General features: G+C 38.7%; 1 protein-coding gene across 9 annotated transcripts in view; it reads left to right on the forward strand.

The window, feature by feature from the left end:
- The window catches only part of LOC132399784 (cadherin-4-like), a 689,576-nt gene that overhangs the window by 581,609 nt on the left and 88,388 nt on the right, over positions 1-19,579 (forward strand). For all 9 annotated transcript variants that reach the window (XM_059980521.1, XM_059980522.1, XM_059980527.1 and 6 more), the window contains one exon: positions 11,704-11,848. In XM_059980521.1, coding sequence (XP_059836504.1) covers positions 11,704-11,848 — 145 coding nt within the window. The remainder of the gene's footprint in view (positions 1-11,703; positions 11,849-19,579) is intronic.

Consider the following 19,579-nt stretch of genomic DNA (forward strand, 5'->3'; position numbering starts at 1 on the left):
AGTGCAGCACATAGATACATCTCAACATAAATTGTGTACATTCATATATTGTAATAAAATTTATCAAAATATTATAGCATATCACATTAAGGTATACCACTCTGTAATCAAAAATTTAAAGATAGGTCATACATCATAAAAGAAATTTTTTTATATAAAAAAGTCAACCCCCTACCAACTACCAAAGAAAAAAGCTGATGGATGATAATAGATAATTAGGAAAAAAAAAATTTGCTTAACCCTCCTGACCCTTCGAGACATGCTGCCCAGCAATCCCTTGATTTAATCCTAGCCTAATCGCAGGACAATTCCCAATGACCTACCAACCAGTAGGTCTTTGGATGCGGGAGGAAACCCATGCAGTCATGGGGAGAATGTACAAACTCTTTCCACGTGGCTGAAATTGAACCCAGGTCGCCTGCACTGCGAAACATTTTCCTAACCAATAGGTTAACATGCTGGCCTTTGCCTAGCATTAAGCTCAGCCTTGTCATTGCACAAAGAGGAATATTGGTTATCAAGGATCAGGTGCTTAGTTCTGAATGATCACATTTCCTTCATTAATTTAAATGAAAATGAAATCAGATGGATTCTGCTATCAGTACTTGGTTTCATTTCCTTCAGTATATTGTACACGGTGTTGAAGCAATAATATGCACCCCAAATGTCCAGACTTTTAGCTTTTAGGGAAAATGCTATGCTGCAAATGTAGAGATTTTATAAAATCTCTATCTACATTGAATGCTTCTTGTCAGTAGCTCAGTCATTGTGAAATTTAACAAAATGCCAAAGGATGCAAAACGGCAGGTGTGCTCAAACTTATCCTACCTGACTAACAGTGGAAAATGTGTTTGGACTGTGAAAACGTTAATATCTCGAAATGTGTGCACAAGTGGAAAAACTTAATGAAGTTAGGTACTTCTGCTAGGAGATGATACAGAAAAGGAATCATTTAAAGAATTTATTTGCATAAATTTACATATTTGTCGAAGCTTGTTTGCAATTGGAATAACACCTTAGCTTTTAAAGTACCAGTTGATAGGTGGGAGTGATTGAAGAGAAAAGCCTGAGAGAATGTGGTGCTCAGAGAACGCTGCACCAACAAAACGAGGGTCATTTATTTTTCAGCTAAACCTGCAGTATGATTAATACATTTTACACACTGTTGGGATTGCTAATATTATTAGGTAATTTATTGCTTTGAATATACAATAATGGTAGGCAATAATATCTTTATAATGTAAACGGTGTATAAAGGCACTGAACTTACATTGAGCAGCAAACCTCCCACACAAACCACTCTCCTACCTATTAATCCACACTTCAAATGTCCAATGGAAACTAAGGCTTGGCAGAGCAATGGGCTGTTTAATGTAATCAGGAAACTTCACACACAAGTGCTTTACTGGTTGGTTTAGCCGCACTCCTGGGATTATCAGCTGTCAAATTTATCCATGTTTGAATGCTTGTGAATGTTTCCCACAATCATACATATTGAACAAACTTTCAACTTTAGTTGTACTGTTAAAAGAATAAAAAAAGTATTTATGATCAGAAAAGAAGTTAACTTTTAGAAGCAGTAAAATTGTGCTCATTCAATTAACTAAAAGTATTCAAAATTACTTTACTAGGCATTCCTTCAGAATTGTTCCTTACTGTTGAAACACATGCAGTTGCTAAATCTGATCAAGGTGTAGCCCAGCTTAGTTTAAGAGGCGTATTTCCCTACACAGATGCTGAAAGACTGTGAGAAGTTGAAGTTGCACCTCAGAATGCATATGGAATGACAATAATGAAGACCTATTAATGATTTTGGAGATTTGCTTTCACACATCCTTGAGCTCAAGCTCTGATCATTGTCAATAATGTGGAGAAAGACCAGCATTTTTCCGGAAAATTCAGAACCAATGAGCTCTGTCTTTGCAGGGCCAGTGCAATGCATGAGATGTATTCATGAAGCAAAGATCCTACGATTAAATAAGTAGCAATTGTGAGGCATGTGTCTCATATATGTTTTGAAGGATGTTATGAGTTGTATCACATTATTTAAGAGTATTTCTGAATACTATTAGCCTGAAAATTTAATTGTTTTTATATACTGATTATCTTTCAAAAATACTGTACAGTATTTAGATTATGACACTGCTTTTTCCTTGAAAATAAATTTATTGACTTGCTTCTCAGTTTGGAAGTACCCTTTTCATTGCTATTCAGGAACAAAGTAAGAGGCAGGGAATGCTGAATGAATTAAAATAATTGTCAACATTGCTGAATTGTATTCTGCATATAATGGCATTTAAAAATATTGACCATAGTGTTATAGAGAGCAACAATAAGCCCCATTTTTAGGCCACCATCTCTAAGATAAGCGTAAACATATATATTTGTCAGTGCAATATTTACCTATGTTCAATAATTTCCAATAAAATGGAATACCTGGCTGTGTGCTCAGAGTCTGTGCAGGGCAGTTGGCTGGGGTCTTCACGGACATTTTCAATCTGTCCCTGGCCCAGGCAGTTGTCCCCACAAGCTTCAAGATCACCACCATCATGCTTGTGGTGAAGCATTTCACTGCCAGGGGTCTGAATGATTTCCGCCCAGTTGCACTCATCCCCATCATTGCAAAGTGCTTTGAGAGACCGGTTCTATCACATCTGAAATCCTGTCTGCCCACTACCCTGGACCCCCATCAATTTTCCTATTGCACCAACAGGTCAACAGAGGATGCCATCTCCACAGCACTTCACTCTGCCCTGACCCACCTGGACAGTCCCAACTCTTACGTCAGAATGCTGTTCATTGACTTTAGTTCGGCATTCAATACTGTGATCCCCTCTAAGCTGATCGCCAAACTTCACCAGCTTGGTATCAGCTCATCCCTCTGCAATTGGACCTTGGACTTTCTGACTAACAGACACCAATCTGTTAAATTAGACGATCTCTCCTGCTCCACTCTAACTCTGAACACTGGCGTGCCTCAAGGCTGTGTGTTGAGCCCTCTTCTGTACTCCCTTTTCACCTATGACTGTGTTCCCGTACATGGTTTTAACTCCATAATCAAGTTCGCAGACGAAACCACGATGGTTGGCCTGATCAGAGGGGATGATGAGACAGCCTACAGGGACAAGGTTCAGTACCTGGCTGTGTGGTGTGCCGACAACAACCTGGCCCTTAACACCCAGAAGACCAAGGAGATCATTGTGAACTTCAGGCATGCTAGGAGCCACACTCACGTCCCCATCTACATCAATGGAGTTGTAGTGGAGCGTGTATCAAGCTTCAAATTTCTTGGTGTCCACATTTCCGAGGATCTCACCTGTTCCCTGAACTCCTCCATCATGATCAAAAAGGCGCAACAGTGCCTTTATTTCCTGCGGAGCATCAAGGAAGCTCACCTCTGTCCCAGGATACTGACGGACTTTTACCACTGTACCACTGAGAGCATACTCACCAACTGCATCTCAGTGTGGTATGGTAATTGTCCCGTATCAGACCACAAAGCTTTCCAGTGGGTGCTGAAAACTGCTCAGTAGATTATCGACACCCAATTGCCCACCATTGAGATCGCCTACCGTAAACGTTGCCTGGGCAGGGCAAAAAGCATTATCAAGGATGCATCTCACTTTTCACAAGGACTTTTACTCTCCTCCCATCCGGAGGTGCTACAGGAGCCTCCGCTCCCGCACCAGCAGGCACCAGGAAGAGATTCTTCCCTGAGGCTGTGACCCTGCTGAACCTCACATCACAGTGCTAAGCAGTATTGCACCCATATTGTACTGTCTCAGTACGTTTATATTTGGGTACTGTAGCACTTTTATTTGCAGTTATTTTATAAATAACACTATTCTTTGCATTTTTGCTTAGATGCTAACTGCATTTCATTTGGTTTTGTATCTGTACTCGGCACAGTGACAATAAGATTGAATCTAATCTAATCTGATCTAATTTGGGGATGACTAGCTTGATTATCCAATTTTAAAATAAACTATTTCTGGTTGTAGTGTTTGTGTGATGACAGATAATCCTCTGGATTCCTGGGAATCTGAATGCTTGCTTTCTGGCTCCAATAACTAAAAGTTTTTACTAGTGTGATAGTTAGAGTTCCACCAATGTAGCACCAGCAACCCAGGTTCAGATCCACCATTGTTTGTCAGGAGGTTGTATGTTCTCCCCAAGACTCTGTGGGTTTCCTCTCATATTCCAATGATGCATGGGTTAGTAGGCTCACATAGGTGTAATTGTGCAGTGGGGATCACTGGGCCAGAGGGTTAGATACTCTTAGGGATATTTCTGGGGTTATATAATGATGAATAGCATTATAGTGGATTAACTAAAAAGTATCAGTTGGAAGTTAAATTGTACACAAAAATTCTTGAAACTGGTTCTCAATTTAGTTAATCCATAACTATGCTATCCATATTTTCATATGCCAGAATAACACCTAAAATTACCCTGCTGTATCTTTAAATAAAAATAAAACAACTTTCTCTCCTCTTTGTCTGCATATTTCAAGTACAATATCCAATTCATCAATAAATACTGACATGTCACTTTTATAACTTAATATTCTAAGACTTATGTTAAGAAAAGCTTTACTTTCTGTGGGGATGGTTTGGTGAGAGCTAGTCACACATAAACAGTCTTGTGTTTAAAATAAGTTAAGAAAGCTCAATGAGAAGTTTGTAGCAATATTCCTTTATACTGTTTATAGTTTATAGCATTTTATCTGTGGTCACTTTGTCTTGCTTCAGTTTCTTTGCATCATTGAGCAGGTTTCAAGAAAGTCTGGGCAAATCCACCTTGTGTGCCTTGTCCTTGCTCTATTTCCTTTCCCCCTTCCCCTTTGGCAGGGAAGTGCTGCTGAAGCTCCACTGACACGTGCAAACAAAGGTCCAAAATCTACAGGCAACAGGATTTGTGAAGCTTAATGGATGATGAGCCATTCAGGTTAAAGGACTTTCATAAAATAGTGCAGGAAGAAAATTTTAATTAATATTTTAAAAATTAGACTAATTGCAAAACAAATATTGAACACACACACACACACACACACAAATAGAGAATGAAATAGTATCCATAAGTAATTAAAGAAAGGTTCTTGCAAAATGCTTTGCACTTTGAGGTACGTACAGAAGTGATTGTATGTCAGCTACGTAATTGACTGGCAGTCATCACAACTCTGCATACTATTCAAAACAGCCTTTGAGTTCATTAAATAAGTATAGAATTTTAAGAAATTGTACAATATTAAGGCCTTGAGATGCTAGTTATTACCCTTTATTCCCCTAGAGAAGGCAACAAATAATGTGATCTATAAAGAAATGCTGAAAAGTGTTAGGATTACCACCTTAAACTACACCAGTATGAAATCTCAAAGCTACCTTTAATTTCAATAACTTTGTCATTGTACTAATCATTTGCATTGACAATCATTTCCACTGCACTTTAACTGGTTCAGATAGCAAAGTAGGAGCAGAATTTTAAAAACCCATAATCCAAGTGACTGTACCCTGGAGTTGCTATTTTGTCTCCATGCACCTTGGAGGCTGTGACTTTTGTTCAGCCAAAGTTTTTCAAATGGTACCAGCATTGTGCAACGAGCACAATGTTCTTTCAGTGTGCAACCTCAATGTATAGCACCTTAATAGAGCACACGAATTGTGTCTCGGTTGAATACATTCCTACTTTAATGATCTGTCATGTTGATTATCTTCTTGCAGCCTTGCACCCTTTGCATATACATTTAGTGGCTATTTAAAATAGGTCCACCTCCACACCTGGATAATGCAATTACCAGCCAATCACGTGGCAGCAACTCTCTGCATAAAAGCATGTAGATATACTCAAGAGGTTCAGTTGTTGTTCAGACCAAACAACAGAATACGGAGGAAATGTGATTTAAGTGACTTTGATAGTGGAATAATTGTTGCCAGATGGGGTGATCTAAGTGTCTCAGAAACTGCTAATTTCTTGGGACTTTCACCACAACAGTCTTTGGAGTTTACATAAATGGTGTGAAAAACATAAATAAAATCCAGTGGGTGGATTTCTGTGGGCAAAGATGCCTTGTTAATGAGAGAGGAGAGGGTAATGGCCAGATTGGTTCAAGCTGATAGGAAGGTGTCAGTAACTCAAATAACCACGTGTAACAACGGTGGTGTGGAGAAGAGCATTTTCGACTGCACAACATGTCAAACCTTGAAATGGATGGGCTACAGCAGCAGACCGTGAGCATACCTACTTGGGTATAGGGGGTACATAATAAAGTGACCATTGGGCATAGTAGTCCACTTAGCCCACTCGGAAGAGTTCTATTATTACATAAACTCATGGATGATCTTTGACATAATTCCACATACCAGTTCTTGAACCAAAGCTTAGCAATTGCTCTGCATATCTTTCGTTACTCAAACAGCGGTGTGTATGTCCTGGTGCTGCAGGTGAAAGTTGTATCACTATCATTTGAAAGGTTCACATTGTGTTATTGGATTACCCTGTGAAATGCAGTATTAAAATAGACATTTTCAATTTCAGTCCTGACAAAGGGTCTCGGCCTGAAACGTCAACTGTACTTCTTCCTATAGATGCTGCCTGGCCTGCTGCGTTCCACCGGCATTTTGTGTGTCTTGTTTTCAGTTTCAGTGTGGCTTTCCCCCTTTCGGTGTTTTGCAGGTTCTTACAGCTGTCATCGTATATGTACAATTTTTGCAGCCACTTACTAATGGGACATATCACAATCTAAGCAATACTTCTTTGGTGCAGAGGAATTTTGCTACTTAATGAATGGATGATGTATCAAAGCTATGATGGCACTAGATAGTGACTTCTTTGAGCTCATTCATCTGCGTAAACAGCTTAACTGCTACCTATAATGACACGCTTTTTCCTTTTCAAGGTGAATGGGGTTCTGTCAAAGACCCTGACCTAGAGCTATACTCAAACTTCGGCCCCTTGCAGCAATGGAAACCCCTCCCGCGGCTCGCCAACCAGCTGCTTTTTGATACCAAGGAATCAGCCTAGAAGACAAGTGTGCCTTCAGGATTCCAAGGCTTTGCAGTCCTGTGGATGAGCCAATTCAAAGCTGGTACCGCTAGCTGAATTGTTGCAGGAGAAAATGGAATAACGGGAACAGCAGATCAGCTGTTGGAAGGCGCTGTACTCGGATCTATCTATCTATCCCTCTCGCTCTCTCCCTCTCTCTCGTTGGTGGGGGAGGGTTTGTTGCTGATTCTTGAGTTTGAGAACGTGGAAAAAAAACAATGCAGAAGACCATAAATCAGCGAGTTTTTTTTTGTCTTGTTAATCTGCCCTCTTGCTGCGCGACAGACACTTTTCTGTCCCTTTATTGGGGGGGGGGGGGTAGAGACAGAACCTGTGGTATGTCAAATTGTTGGGGTGAACGATTAGCTTTTTTTGCATTACAGATCATGGTTTTTCCTGGGGGGGGTTTGCTATTGCTTGCTTGGTGGATAGAGGATGCTGATGATAATAGACAATAGACAAAAAAAAGCATTGGCACCCACCACCAAACACTCAAACAAGCAGCAAAAGCAACAGCAAAGACACAGACTTGCAGTACCCCAAAGACGACTCGTTCATCCAGTATTCGACATACCAGAGATTCTCTCTGTCCCTAATAAGGGAGAAAGAGATGTTTCCATTTTCACTGCGAGAGGGGATACATAGCAAACAATTCACTGGTTTACGATGTTAAAAGTCCGTTGCATCACTTTTTCCAAGCTCTGTGCCTACAGATCTCAGGTCTCTGGGCACACAGCCAAAGATCTTCCAGCTTCCACGACACACGGTCTGTCGGGACACCCACCCTGGATCCGCCCATCTCCAGAGCCCTGAGATCCTAGGTGTCCAAAGGTGAGCCGAACTCTTAGGCCGCGCCCTCGGCATGTCGGATAACGGCCAGTCATGAAACCCTGAACTGAAGTCAGTGTGTAACTCCTGGTCAGGGTCTTCAAAGGAACCTTGAAAGGGAAAAATAGAGATATTAAAGATAGAACTAGAGCTGTTTCTGAAGACACAAGCAAAGGAGTTGCCATTTAGCACGATCAGGTTGTATATTGTACCCATTCTTGGATATTAAATAGAACTATTTAACCAATGAGAGGAGTGTGGAAAGTTTAAGGGGAGTCCAAAGTTCCAAGTATATTTATTATCAAAGTATGAGATCTGTACATTATATAACCTTGAGATTCGTCTCCATACAGGCAGCCACAAAATAAAGAAACCCAGAAGAACTTATTAAAAAAAGACTTTCAAACACCCACTGTGCAGAGGAAAAAAAAACACAAATCATGCAAACAATAAAAGCAAGCAAATAACATTCAGAACTGACGTCCACGAAAGAGAGCCTGTCCACAGACATGAAGCCACAGCCTCAGTTCAAGGCAGAGCCAAGTAAAAGTTAGGGAGCAGTGAGCTAAACCAGCCCATCGCTCACCTTCGGCCCTGACACCCTGATCCTTTCAATCTGGCCCGGCTCTTAAATCGTCGTCCAAATATGTCACCTTGATATGCTCTGGGACTTGGACCCCTCAGACAGGTTGTGTCCCCAGGAGGCATTTTTGATCAATCGAGACCTCTTAGGATAGCAGTGTCTGCAAAACGATTTTCCATTTGTGAAGGAATCTACTGAGACCCTCATGATTCTTGTGGCAAGCAATTTCCAAGAAGATCACTGTGGAACAAACCTAGTTTCTGTTTGTCTAATACTGTGCAAAGATCTTAGGCACATGTAACAAAATTATGTAAAACAAAGATGCTTTCAAAAATAATAAAATTGAAAGTTTCTAAGTACCAATAAAATACTATAGAGAGCAGTAAATAACAGTAAAAAAAAATCTAAACCAAATCAATTTTTGGTGTGATTAACCTTTGCCCTTTAAACTGCATCAATTCTCATAGGTACACTGTTAAGAACATTGGCTGGTTGGTTGTTCCAAGAATCTTGAACAACTTGCCACAGTTCTGCAAACTTTGGCTATCTTGCTTGGTTTTGTCTCCCCAGACAGTCTCAATAATAATTGACACCAGGGCTCAGTAGAGGCCATATCATATTTTGCCGAACTCTTTGTTTTCTATTTCACTGAAGATAGTTCTTTATGACCTTGGCAATGTGCTTGGGGACATTGTTCTACCCCAGAATGAATTTGGGACTGATCAGGCGCCTCCCTGGTGGCATTGCATGATGGGTGAGAGTCTGCTTGTACTTCTCAGCTTTGAGGATTCTATTAATTTTGACCTGATCGCCAATTTCATCTGCAAAAATGCAGCACCATACCTGCAGGGTACCTCCACTGTGTTTCACTGCTGGCTGTAGACTCCAATTCATGTAGTGCTTTTCAGCTCTTTTATGGACAAACTGCCTCATGTTTGAGCCAAAAATTTCAAATTTTGACTTGTCAGACCAGAGCACTTGTTCAGTACACTGGTCCTTGTGTTTTTGTGTGGAGGTAACATTGTTTTCATTTCAGAGGAATCAGAGAAATTCCTCATTTCAGAGGAAAAGCAGCAACTCTTTCATAAGATAACTTCTGACAAGACCTCTGCAGACTGTACTGAAGTGTGATTAAGTTCCAGTGGTTACTGTGGGTTCAGAGCTAATAACAGTGCTGGACTCCTTCTGATTTAGAAAGGGTACCAGTTTGATGTGTTTCTCATCTGTTGCAATCAGTTTCTGGTCCTCAATCTTTCCCATTTCTTTATGCTTCTTCAGGAAAGCTTGAAACTCCTATCCATCACAACATTACTGCTTAGATAAGACCTTGCTGATGCAGGATGACTACCTTGTTTCTTGTTGCTATACTCACTCTTGCCATGGTGTAAGGGTTGATGATTTGAAGGTTATAACTGTCACACCAGCCACAGCCTCATCTTCTAGTTTGGTTGTCCTCTGCCAAGTTTGATTCCTTCTCTATCCATTTCTGTTTCAGTTAATCAGTTCAGTTCAGTCAACTGATTATGTCATTGATCATTAGCAACTGTTTGTTATCTTTGTTTAATCATGCATGGGCTTTTTTCCCACAAAGTAATTTAAGTTTTTATGTGAAGAGTGGTCTATAACTTAATATGTTACTTTTTTTTTATCAAATTACAAAAGTTCTCTGTAACATCTTTTTTTTGAAAATGAATGTTTAGAAATCTAAACTTTGCTCCTTTTTTTACTGACACACAAATGTAGAAACCAAAACATCAACATCTAAAACAAGGTGTATTTTACAAAATGTGTAGGGTGCCCAAGACTTTTGCTTAGTACTGTCTATGTATTAGAATAGGCTGCAATACAGACAAACGACCATGCTCATTTTGGACTGAAGGAAAAGTAAATCAGCATTGTGGCTCCATTTGATTGATCCACTAAGATGAATGCCTGGCTCTTCATGAGGGGTTGAATGTGTGCAAGTAGGTAAGGGATGCTTCTATTATTATTGAGCTATTTTCTGCACACCAGGTGGCACTGTTCCAATTACAACAAATATTTTCAGAGCCAGTAGGTTTTAGGGCCATGAAGTTACCACAAGCATGCATGCTCCTCTAAGAACTTACGTGATCATGACCTTCATGGGTAAAGCATTGAACAAATTAAAATTATATTTGAGTTCCTAGTTGGACACAAATCTCAATGAGGAGAAAGTAAGCAGCTTAAGTGTTTGTCCTACTTAAGGGGAGTCAGGGTTAGAAAACTGAAGTTCTGTGAAGAAATAAGAATGGCCTTTTGTTTTAGATTAACAAGGTTGAAAATCTAATTGTCTATTATTTTGCATATTACACCATGGTTAAAGTAATTTAGAAGCATTTAATGCCAGGAAAAACATACCAGATAGAGAAATAAAAAAGAACAAGCTCCGCCATTTATGGGTATGCACTGAATTACTCACTATAACTTTGTGATTTGTTTGATAAAATATAAACGTGGAAAATGTTGGTTTCTCTCAGTTTCACTGAATAATGCAGATAAATGCCAAATAATCTGTCATCAGATGGTTTGAGTTGATTGTATATTGTTATTTTCCATGAACTTTCCAACAAATTCTTCATTTCTTCCTAGCATTATACTATGCACTTAGTACACTAAATTGATTAATCCAGTTCATTAAACTGGGTTGCTCAATTACTTTAACATCAGTTCTAATACTCCTGAGAGAATCTATGGTTCCATATCCATCTGGTAATAAGGGGAACTTCTACGGTGCCATTTCCTGGTTAAAGAGTCTAATAAAAGTGTTGTTGGTCTTTAGAATATTGTGGGGAAGAAAGTATGTATTCAGGCCTCAAAGCATAAAAATCTTGCTTACACTAAGTTCATGATATGAAGGAGGAAGAGATAAGTGCATGTGAAAAACTTGGACTTGATTCATAATCATTTGCATGTTCCTATGAAGGCTGAATGTGATTTTACTGGATAGTCTTTCTCAGTTCCACTTACCTATATATCTCATTCAGACCAGGTTATCAAGAAGTAGTGTAAATCCATAACAGTTCTCACACTGTAAAAGGCTATTGTGATTCTTCTTGCGTATTGTCAAATGTGGTTTCAGGACATTCCCTGTGAGGCTTATAATAGATAATAACATCCATCACTGATTCATGATGTTTGCTACCTCTTGTGTGAAATGGTCTTTTGGGATTTGTTCAGCTGTACAAGTTACATAAATAGTTTTGACCATATCTTGGTTTCTATGTTTACAGCTGAGAGCACATGCAGTTGACATGAATGGAAACAAGGTGGAAAACCCAATTGACCTTTACATCAATGTTATTGATATGAATGATAACAGACCAGAGTTTGTGAACCATGTATATAATGGGAGCGTGGCTGAAGGATCAAAGCCAGGTAAAAGGAGAAATACTTTAACTAAGCTATGATCCACTGCTCTTTGCATAATTTGTCATCATTGTCTGAAAGGCTTTAAATATTAACTATCCAGGTGACAGCCTTTTTTTATCTACTCTATGTTTGCACTTGATTTTTACCACTTTCACTTATTTACTTGACTTTGGGAAGAAATATAACTTACTCCAAATGATCAAGATTAACTTACTACTTAAAATACTAGCTGTTTAAGATCAATTTCAATAAAAAATAGAAATAGCTCTCTCCCTCATTGTGTGAAACGAGCAGTTTTAAACTGCAAAAATAGGAAAGAAATTGTAAAACAGTTAATATATACCATGGAAACATGAGGAAATCTGCAGATGCTGGAAATTCAAACAACAACACACACAAAAAAAATGCTGGAGGAACGCAGCAGGCCAGGCAGCATCTATAGGGAGAAGCGTTGTCGACATTTCGGGTCGAGACCCTTCGTCAGGACTAACTGAAAGAAGACATAGTAAGAGATTTGAAAGTGGCAGAGGAGGGGGTAGATCCAAAATGATTGGAGAAGACAGGACGGGAAGAGATGAAGCTAAAACCTAGAAAGTTGATTGGCAAAAGTGATACACAGCTGCGGAGGGAGAGGATCATGGGATGGGAGGCCTAGGTAGAAAGAAGAGGGGAGGGGAGCACCAAAGGAAGATGGCAAGCAGGCAAGGAGTTATTGTGAGAGGGACAGAGAGAGAAAAGAGAAAAAAAAGAAAATAGATAGACAAATAAGGGAGGTAAGAAGGGGAGGGGGACATTAACGGAAGTTAGAGAAATCAATGTTAATGCCATCAAGTTGGAGGCTACCTGGACGGAAAATAAGGTGTTGTACCTCCAACCTGAGTGTGGCTTCATCTTGACAGTAGAGGAGGTCACGGATAGACATATCAGGATGGGAATGGGACGTGGAATTAAAATGTGTTGCCATTGGAGATCCTGCTTTCTCTAGCAGGCAGAGCATAGGTGTTCAGCGAACATGGAATAATGAAACAACTTACTTATGGATTTTAGCACCTTTAAATAAATCCAAAGACTTTATTTATCTTGATTTACTGTATATGTAAATTAATGTGTTGGTATATTTATTTTTATAGAATTGCTTTTTCATTTATTGTGTTTCCTTTTCATTTTTTAAAAATTGTGATCTTTATGCTTATTGTGTTTTTTTTAATGTTGCATTGGATCCGGAGTAACAATCATTTTGCTCTCCTTTGCACTCGTGTATTGAAGAATGACAATAAACAATCCTGAATCTTATTCAGAGTCTATAAGCTATCTGATTGGTCTGCGATGCTCAAGCCTTGTTCTAACTTCTTTCTATGCCTACCACCACTTCACCTACTCTCAGCTTTTAAGCTTCATTATCTAGTTTTCCTTTGAATGCATTTCAGACATTCTGAAAGTATGACTTTCTCTGTCTATTCCATTCTGAATAAAGGATTGTTCGAGATTACCAATAGGAAATTAGCTATGGTTTTATATTTATATTCCTGGTTCCAGTACCATCTAAAAGAGAAAACATACCAACAGTTCCCACTTTGATGCCTTTCATTACCTGGCTACTTACTTACTCCATAGTTGTGCACTCCATTAACCATATAACCATATAATTGTTATTAATATACCATATTATTATTAATTAATGATACAATATAACCATACTAACAGTTAATTATTAATTAACCATATAATGTTATTAGCAATGTAAAAATAAAAGAAAACAGAAAAGATGGGTAAATATTGGTCGTGATCCTTCAGACCCAATATGTTAACTGTACAGATTCTGCCTGAGCCTCTGAGTCTATCAGTACTTTCTGTTTCCAAATCAGATTTTCTTCATCTGATTTTCTTGCTGATTTCCTCATTTAGGAGCTTGCTTACTGAAAACATTATTACAAGTAAAACACTGAATATTATACTAATTATATTATATTTTATGTATTTTTTTGATATTCAGTTCCATATTCAGTTGGGAAACTTCCTATAGAGAATCAACTTCTATATGTTTTCAATTGAAGATCTAATTTAGATTTTTTTTTCTGTGCCACTTTATGATATTAAGGCTGTGTTATAGATTATCCTAATGCAATGTGTGAAGGTTGCAAAATAATTTCAATTGCTGGTGTTATTGGGTTTTCTTTGCTTAGCACATCATTCCTTTTTCATGCATTCCAGTTTTCATGCGTCATCTTGTAACTCATATGGTGCAGCCTCTTCAGCCATTCTTTTAAAGGGATGTTGAAACAAACTAACATGGTGTGGTAGTTGGAGCGTTATAGGAGAATGCGGCCAGGGTTTCAGAGGTACCAGCATGGGTTGGTCAAGCATTTTGCCAGTAGAAGACATGTTCTCTGTGCAAGTGACGGTTCAAGTTTCTCCTGACAAGAAATCAGGAAGCAGGTCTTAGTAAAAGCATGCGTACAGTTTCTGAATGCTTGTACTTGGCAAATGGGTATGAGTGGTAGATTTCCATTCCCACTTTGCCTGCTCCTGTGCACAGAAAGAAAATTAGATGAAGTCTCCCTTTCTTGAGTATGAAGTTTGAGTGAACACCCAGATGCACTAATGAGTTGCTGTGAAGGTCAGAAATAGCATTCTGCTATGATCCTAAGGCTAGGAAGCTGAGAATAATCATAGCTTTAACCTACATGGGTAGCCAAGTCTGGGTGAAGGTATATTTAGACTTGCAATAGGTCACAGAACTCACTGGGGATAAAAAATTTAATTTGGACTTTAGACCATTAACAGCACCATATCAACAGAGCTGTTTTCAGCATGAAAATGATAATCCTTCAGAAAAGACAAATTTTGCGCATTACATCACAATTGGTGTTATTTTGGGCTGTTTTATTTTGAAAGAAGGTGTTAGGGAGAATGAAATCTGCTAATGCATACAGGAATTTTTGCCTGTTCTCCTCTGGTTAACCCTCTGTTCACAACATTGATTTTGGTTAGAGTTATGTGTAATGAGTTTCTGATCTGTGAGCTCTGAGGATCCTGATCTTGCTAAAAATTCCATTCTGAATCAAATAACTGAATGCATGTTTCCAGTGCAGAGAGAGGGATGTCAGCTTGCAGTCTGATTCACTTTTATGGTGTGATTAAAGTATTGTTGACTGCTGGTAGTTTCAATTTCTTCAAAAAGGTTGAGTGAATGATCCCTATAAAAATACCTGCAGCCCATCTAGGTGGTGGAATAAAGTTAATTCTGTAAGATTAATCGTAGCCCTGATTCAAATCCTAAACAGGTCTTATAAAGAAGCATAAATCATGGGATCACATTAGGCAAATCAATGTCTAGTTTTGCCAAGAGCATTCTTTTTTTCTTCCTTTTTATTTTATTTGTAGAACAGCTTCTGCAGTTACAGCAAAAGATAAATTAGCTAATATAAGCAAATGTGCTTTTAATTGCCTGAAATGTACCTTTGTAAGCTGATGGAAGGGTGTTAAATTTGTAGTGTTAAATCTGGTTTAAATTAAAGATACATGAATATTGAGCAGTAATTTTGTTTATTTTAACAACACAAATTTTATCTATCTTCTCTTGCAGTGTAATTGTATTTTGAGCCCTTTAAAGCAGTGTGCAACTTCCAAAGAGGCATTGAAGTCACTTCTTGTTTAAGAATCACAGTATATAGACGTTTACCAACAGAATAAATTTTCACATTGTGAATCAAGTTTTCCATAACAATTAATTCTCAAGCACTCGACACCATTAATTTGATCTAATTTACAGACGAGGCACCAAAACAGTGTGTAGAATCACAAGCTCATGTGAAATTCAATGCAGTTTAATGAGCTGCATGGCCACAGTATTTTCTTTTATCTTGCAATTGATTTATTTCAGTTTTTGTTTTATCAAATAGTTTTTTCCCTGAGATGCATCAACATTTCCTAGAGTTTTAAAATAAGCACCAAATGAGAGTTCTTCAATTGCTTGTTCAAGTGGTGGTTAATTTCCTTTTGGAGTCATTACTAAAATTACTTTTTAAATATTTATACACAATTAGATGCAAATGAAGCAACTCCCTTTGGCCCTTACTGTTGCAAAATTGGGGAGGGGATGAGCGAATACTTTAATTTTGTTCAAATTAATTGGAGTCCACTACTGCTATAAATATAGCTCACACTTTTAAACAATATAAAAGCCAATTTTTACTCAAAAGCAACTTTGCTTAAATGATTCTCCTCCGGCTTTCATCTCTGATGCTCCATTTTCTCTGTGCCTCCTTCACTGGTCTGTTTTTATTGACTGACTGGCCGTAAGTAGTCCCCTCCTTTTTTCATTCCTGTTTTTTTTTATCTCCCTTGACTGACCTCTTCATGACAGTAAATCAAACAAGTTTGAATGCCTGTGACAAATATGTCAATAGCAATATGTCAATCTTCATGCAACCAGATAAACTTTTAATTAATTTGTGCTCTGTTTTAGAAAGCAGAGTCATGGAATCAGTATGAGCTTGGACCCAACTAAAGAATAGGACACAGAATTAACAAACATCCAGAGTGACTGGGCTTGTAGAGAAACCAACCGGATAGCTTCTTGTGTGGCTAATCATAAAACCCTATCAACATTTAGTCTCTGGTGGCTAGGGATTACTTGAAAAGCAGTAATCTTAGATTGAACTTTATGAATTTAATCGCCTAGAACTGTTCTCATTTCAGAAGAATGCTGCTAGACCAGGCAATCCCAACATTTTTATGCCATGAATACTTATCATTATCCGAGGGGTTTGTGGACCCCAGGATAGGAATGAACCCCTATTCTAGACAGACATACTGCTGATGATGCCTCTTAAAATTATTGAACATCTCACTTGAGGCAATGATAAGTCATTATGTAAATAATGTGCAATGTTGAAACATCTTGGTTTAATCTTATAAGCTAAAAACTTTTGCTGGTCAAATCGATTTTATTATTTCAAATTTATGAACACATTTTAGCTGCCAATGTCTTCATTCATTTGTACAATTGGGCTTTCATTTTATCTTCATTAGAACCTCAGAACTTGGACTATAGATTTTTGTGTCATTATTGTGTCTATCAATGGAACAGAAACTTTATAATCAGCATGTTATTAGTGAATGTGAATTTTTAAAGAGTATTTGTTGTTTTGAGCAATCAGCTAGATTTAGGATGGACACATTAAGATAAGCTCCCAGCTTAAATGCTGTTGTAAGTAAAAATTGATTTGAGGACACTCTTCAGAACAAGTTGTTGATTAAGTGTTGAGTGAATCACCAGTGTTATGTACTGTGCCTCTATTAATAGCAGTATCCTGAGCAGTGATGATGGGTTTAAGAATTGGTTGATGCGTATCCCAATTAGTCCTAGAATGTTGTAACCTATCTTTTGTTAATTAAAAAATCACTTCTTTCAATGGAGTCAGTTTTTGTGATGGTATACTGTAGAGTAACACACAAAGCACTGAAGGAACTCAGCATGTCAGGCAGCTTCTATGGAGCGAAATGGACAGTTGGCATTTTGGACTAATTCCTTTCATCTGGACTAAAAGAAAGAGGGTTTATAGCACGTATAAAAGCTGGGGGGAAAGGGTTGAGCAAGAGCTAGCAAGCGATAAGTAGATTGAGGTGAGGGGACAATTGTAGGCAGATGAAGGAGGGATAATCTCAGAAGCTGAAAGGTGCTAGAAGGAAATGACAAAGGGCTGAAGATGTTGGAATCTGACAGGAGTGAATGGATGACCATGGAATAAAGTGAAGAAGATGGGAGGGGAACCATTGAGAGGAGTATGTGGAGGAGAAGAGAGGGAAAGGGAAAGGCATAGGCTGATGGGTCAGTTGGATCTCGGGAGGAGAGAAAAAAGGAAAGTAGGGGAAAAGGAACAGATGAACAGATGTTTGAAAACTGGACGTTCTTACTGCCAGGTTGAAGAGTGGCCAGGCAGAATATCAGGATTTGTTCCTCTGTTTTTCACTTGGCTGTGACCTGGCAAAGGAGGAGGCCATGGACAATGCGTGAATGAGCGGCAGAATTGAATTAGCTGGCCATCTGGAGATCCTCGGTGGCATGGAGAATGGAGTGACAGTGCTCAACTAAGCAGACCACCAACCTGCATTTAGTCTCACCACTACAGAAGAAGCCACAATGGGAACGCTCTATGCGACAGTAACACTGATAGATTCTCATGCAAATGACTGCCTCAGCTGGAAGGGTTGTTTAGAGCAGCTTTAACACTTTATACAGATATGGAGGCAAATGCCTGGGGAAGCAGGAGGATGAGTGGACAAGATGTTGTAGAGAAATTTATCCCCGTGGAGAACAGAGAGGGGAGAGGTGGAAAATTCTGCCTGATGATAGGATCCCATTTCAGGTGGTGTAAGTTGTGAAGAATGCTGTGTTGGATGTATAGGCTGGTGAATGGTAGATGAAGACTTAGGGGACATCTATCCCTGTTCTGCTTGGATGGGGGATGAGCTGAGGGCCGAAGAGAGGGAAATAAAGAAAATGCAGATGAGGGCTCTCTCAATACCCTCTGCCTATCACCCACAAACTCCTACCAATTCCCCTCCACCAGCATTCATTTTGTTCCATGCTCCATCATCCTCTCCAGTCAGATTTCATCATGTCCAGCCTTTTGTCACTTATACCTATCATCTCCCTGCCTCTTCCATCCTTCCTGCACTCATCTATGTATCACCCATCCCAGCTGGATCCACCTATCACCTGGCAGCTCTTGCTTCACCCTTTCTCCCCAGCATTTTATACTGGCTATCTCCCCTCTGTATTTCAATCAAGATGATGGGTCTCGACTGTCCATTTCTTTCTGTAAATGTTGCCTGCCTTGCTAGGTTCCTCAAGTGCGTTGAGCATTATTTTGGACTCTAGCATTTTACAGCCTCTGGTGTCTCCATAATGATATAATTAAGTTTTCATTTTTGATAATCCCAGACAGAATGAGTTACAAAATAGCATGAAGCCATAAAGAATATGTTTAAAGAATATTTGCAAAATAAGTTTTTTTTTCTGTTAACGAAGTATTCTTCCAAAATTCAATCATGTAGAATTACTTCTTTCAGTACAGTGTGGTAATTGAAATTTGTTTGAACCTGTAATAAATCACAATTGAGTCATGCCTTTTGGGAAATAGTGAGCATTTCTGGCTGTGACATTGGTGTGACTGTTATGAATTGATCATAGTCCATGTGGTCTTGGGGCCACCTATTGGTGAGCACTACAGGGGCAACAGGGTGTTAAAACTGCAATGCCAATAAGAGGTTGAAAGATGCAGGAAATATATTTATCTTCATCATTGTTAATGTATTCAAACCTGAAGTAAAAACAATACTCATGATTCAGCAGTTAACGTGAAGCTCTCTGCAGAAAGCCGTTTTTATTTTTTTATGAACTCATCAGCATTAATAATAATATTGCTCAACATTATGCCACAGGTAATCATATCTCCTTCAGGTGAATCTTGATTTTCATACTCTGTATTTCTGTCAGATTCATTACAAAATACCTCTGGGTACTTGTTAAGTACAATTGATGCAGTTTCTTCATGCTCCTGATTTTCCCTGATTTAGTTTAATCTTTGATGGCTTGTCACCTACTTTGGCTGGAGCCAGCAAAGTTTTGATCAATTTATACATCTTAGCATCCATAGACAGTTTCCCTCCTTTAATATCACTTGTAGCAAGGATGTATCCTTCATATTCAATCCATGATTTGACTGAACT

The sequence above is a fragment of the Hypanus sabinus genome, chromosome 9 (assembly GCF_030144855.1).
Source record: "Hypanus sabinus isolate sHypSab1 chromosome 9, sHypSab1.hap1, whole genome shotgun sequence".
Taxonomy (NCBI): Eukaryota; Metazoa; Chordata; class Chondrichthyes; order Myliobatiformes; family Dasyatidae; genus Hypanus; species Hypanus sabinus.